Consider the following 4,320-nt stretch of genomic DNA (forward strand, 5'->3'; position numbering starts at 1 on the left):
GCAACAGTAACTTCTCATAACTCTTTTATAAGCACTCATTTTAAACCCAAAACACTATTCGTAATAACTTATACAAACACACCTTCTTGAAAACTTAAGACACAACATGTAGGCATATCACGATTAATTAATTAAATAATATAAAATTTTAAGCACATTTTATATATTTTAAGCTATATTTTATGTTTATTAATAAGTTTTCAAAATAAATAATAACTATAAATCTTTAAAATAATATTAAAGGATTTTTTTAAATAAAAATATAATTTTTTTCTTTAATGATACAATGAGAACCTGCATACCAAAATATGCCCAACTTATCCTACAAGCCACACACCATAATTTTTGTAAGATTTATAATACAAATTTTTTATCCCACTTTATACTTCATCAATCACAATTTATCATATATTCATTTGTTTTGTCTTATAAAATAACCAAAGTTCAAAATGAAAAAAAAAAAAAATCAATCCTATAACATATCAAGACTAGTGGAAAATGAAGTAGAACATGAAAAGTGGAATAAATGATTTGTATTCTTGTATTTTGGCTATCATGAGTCCATGACAGACATGAATATTTTTTTTAAAGACCACTCTTATAACATATATTATATGATGAAAAAAAAAAAAAAAAAAAACTGGTTTACATGGTGTGTGCTACACATACTTGATTTATAATTTGAAAACGCGATTTAAAGTTAGCTTTTCAATTTATAAAAATACAATGTTAAAATTTAAAATAAACACCGATCTTATATGATAGAAGCGCGCTACTCCTCTAGTCACTCACGTCCATGAGATTGGTGCTTGAAACACAGAGTTGTTTGGACACACTTTTTCATACTAAATAATATCCTTCCAAAACAGCCTGTTTCATCTTCATCAATCCAATCATGTCTTCCTCTAATGAAATACAAACAATTCCTGAAGAAACCTCAACCCATTCACAAGCGAAGCCCCCTGTACAATCCATAACAGAAACTAGCACCAACCCCCACACCACCACTAGCAACATCAGCAACAACGAGGTCAACCACAAGAAGAACAATGGTGATAACAGTCAAAAACCTGCTGAACAACACACACATGAAAGCTCCAACAACGAGCACAGCAAGTGCTCTTGGATCTGGGATTTACTTCCAAACAAAGGGACCGCCAAGAATCAGAACCAGAACGGAGAGGGATCAACGACAAGTAGAGAAAAAGCTGTAGACTGGGAAAGGATGAAATCTCAATGCGGTAAGTTAAATAAAAAGCTCGAACAAGTTAAAGCATTCGTAGATCAACTTGAGAAGTTTGCAACCACTGAAAGCTTTAAAGATATAAAAAATCACGTAGTGAGGCTCCAAGATACAGTTAAGAATATCAGTGAATATAGTGAAAAAATGGATGCATCTTCTAGTACAAAAACTCCAGCTGTCATTCTTCCTGAAATCAACAAGGACATTACGAAGCTAATGAAGCATCTTTCATCGCCAGAAACAGTGTCCGAGAAAGTAAGTTGGAGTGCTCATTTACAGTCGAGCACCGAGTCTAATGGCCGCAGTGCAGTCGATGAGTTGGTGAACGTACACAATAGTGCAAGCTTCAGCAAAGGCTCATTTTACATTGAAATTCAGGACATTTTTAACGGGCTTGATGATCAAAAGAAGTTCTTTTTGTCATGCTTTACTGTTTTCCCAGAAAATGCAGTGGTGAAGAGGAGGATCTTCGTATACTGGGGAGTGGGAGAGGACTTGTTGGTCGCTAAAGCAGAATATCCTGAGAAAATCGTTGATGAAATTCTTGAAGAATTTCAAAAGAAAGGCTTAATCGAGCCTGCTATAAAAAAGCGAAAGCAGCCCGGGCATGTTAAAAGCTATAGAATGGATCCTCTTGTTCGTTCTGCTGTGATTCTGCTTTCCAAGGAAGCTAAGTTTTTTGATTATGATATTAAGGGGAATGTGCTTCCCCAGAGGGATTGGACTCTTGGTTTAGATTCTAAGGGGCATCCGTTGGTGGATGAAAATGTCTCATTCCAACGCTCTCAGAGGTTGTGTTTGCAAAATGTCTTGGAGCCGGACGAGAGGAAACCTTCTACAGGAAAGGAAAACAAGCGAACGGTTTCAGAACAAGATTTGGAAAACGCCGTTACATTATTTAATGTTAATGAGCCTTTTCCTGATCTTGAATTGGCATGGTTAACAAAGATGAAAGATATAAATGTGGTACAGACGAAAGAGCCAACCGCAGTGGACTGGTTATCAAAGATGAAAAATGCCAAAGTTGTTTGTCTGGGAAGCTGGCCAGGATCAGCTAAATCTCACATTGAAGTGGAGAGCATTGAATTCTTAAAAGGGTTGACGAGTAACAAAAAATTAAGGTTTCTTAGCCTTCAAGGAATCTCAAGAATTACTGAGCTTCCAGATTTCATAGGCAGGCAGAGCAATTTGGTGATCTTGGATCTTAAGGAGTGTCACAATCTGGAGTTGCTTTCAAAGAAGATAGCCGAACTCATTAACCTCAGGTACTTGGATCTTTCTGACTGTTATCTGCTAGCTCGCATGCCCAAGGGGCTAGGGAAGCTCTTAGAACTTCAAGTTCTTAAGGGGTTTGTCATTAGTAATCCGCAAACTAGAAGCTCGGGTACTTTAGATGATTTGAAGAGATTGGAGAAGCTGAGGAAACTAACAATCAATGCAAGTAGTGAAGAATTCCCTACAAATAAAGATCTACTTGCTCTCCAAGAGCTTGCAAGCAAAGCACTTCGAAAGCTAACAATAGCATGGGGAGCAGCCCTAGCAGATCAGCAAAAAAAAGGATCCGAACCAGCAAATGAGCAAGAAAAACCAGCCAAACCAGAAGATCAGAATGGAAGACCAGCCAAACCAGCAGATGATCAGCAAGGAAACGAAGCCAAATCAGAAGATCAGAATGGAAGACCAGCCAAACCAGCAGATGATCAGCAAGTAAAAGAAGCCGAATCAGAAGATCAGAATGGAAGAGAAGCAAGCTGCTGGAAAAGAATCATTCCAGCTCCAAATCAACAGAAATTAGAAAAAAGGAATGATCAACCAAAACTTCCAATGCAACTAGAGAAACTGGATCTTCAGTGTTTCCCCAAGTCTACAGCGCCGTGGCTGACACATGATTTTTTTCCAATCCTAGAAAAACTCTACATAAGAGGAGGAAACCTCGCAACTCTGGACAAAAGCGAGTGGTCCAATGTTAAGACTTTACGTTTGAAGTACTTGCGTGAATTGAAGATGAATTGGAGAGAACTACAGAAATCTTTTCCAAAATTGGAATACTTGGAGAAAGTCAAATGCCCTGGGATCACACTCTGCCCTTGCGACCAGCATGGAGTGTGGATGATGAATCCTGATCAAATCGAACAAAAGCAGTTGTGAGAGGGATTGGTTGTTGTTCTCTACTGGCCTCACATTATTGTATTATTAAATACTATTGTGGTGTGTTGATTGCTTCTTTTCTTTTGAGTGAGAGAATATGAATATTGCTATTTAGTTTGAATTTCAAATCTATATCCTATCTGAATTCTGTACTTCATTAAGGGATTTTTACTAAATAAATGACAATATATCTTCTTATATAATACTCCTTGCATGTTTGTTTGTTCCATCGAAGCGATTATTTCATATGACTTTCTCATATTTCTTAGTAAAATGCAATTATGTACTGGAGCACGTTGAGAGTACCTCTAAATAGAATTATATTTTGATGTTTTTTCCATAAAAAAAATAGAATTATATAAACTTCTGCTAGTATTACTCACAATTTATAATTAAGTAGCTAGGAGAGACAAGATTTTCAAAGGATGGGAGAGGGCCTAGGCCTAGCAGTAGCCTTTGTAGCTTCAGTGGTAGGGATTGATATCTGTTAATTCTTATATCAGTCAATTTTTGGTGTAGACAAGGATTAAATCTCAGATCTCTTATTTAACCATCGAAAACTTTACTAATCGAGTTAATTGGAATCTTTTTTTTCATAATTAGGTGAATAGATTTTAACCAAATCACATCTATGATGTCACTCCCAATCAAAGCATACGACATTATTAAAGATAATAGTTTATAATTTGAATTAGGATAAATTGCAAATTGCACTCCTGAAATTTGGAGTTGTTTAAATTTTACATTTTAAAGTTTTAAAATTTTAATTTTACACCCTAAAGTTTGGTTCCGTTATCAATTCACACCCATCAGTTTGTTTCTGCCGTTGATTGACACATCATCATGTTCACAAGTTTTATTTTTGCCAAATCAGCCCAAAAATTGTGAAAAATAATGGCAGACTTGGCACAATAAAAACGGTGCAGTTT

The 4,320-nt window shown here is 35.9% G+C and overlaps 1 protein-coding gene across 1 annotated transcript; it reads left to right on the forward strand.

The window, feature by feature from the left end:
- The first annotated feature begins 809 nt into the window (after positions 1–809).
- Positions 810–3,516, forward strand: LOC126710318 (uncharacterized). The gene has a single exon (XM_050410721.1). The coding sequence runs from the start codon at positions 896–898 to the stop codon at positions 3,389–3,391; it is 2,496 nt and encodes an 831-aa protein (XP_050266678.1). The 5' UTR covers positions 810–895; the 3' UTR covers positions 3,392–3,516.
- Positions 3,517–4,320: the final 804 nt, after the last annotated feature.

This window comes from Quercus robur, chromosome 12 (assembly GCF_932294415.1).
Source record: "Quercus robur chromosome 12, dhQueRobu3.1, whole genome shotgun sequence".
NCBI lineage: Eukaryota > Viridiplantae > Streptophyta > Magnoliopsida > Fagales > Fagaceae > Quercus > Quercus robur.

Excerpts from the sequence above, each read along its gene's own strand:
- LOC126710318 (XM_050410721.1), top strand. The coding sequence starts at position 896 with ATGTCTTCCTCTAATGAAATACAAACAATTCCTGAAGAAACCTCAACC.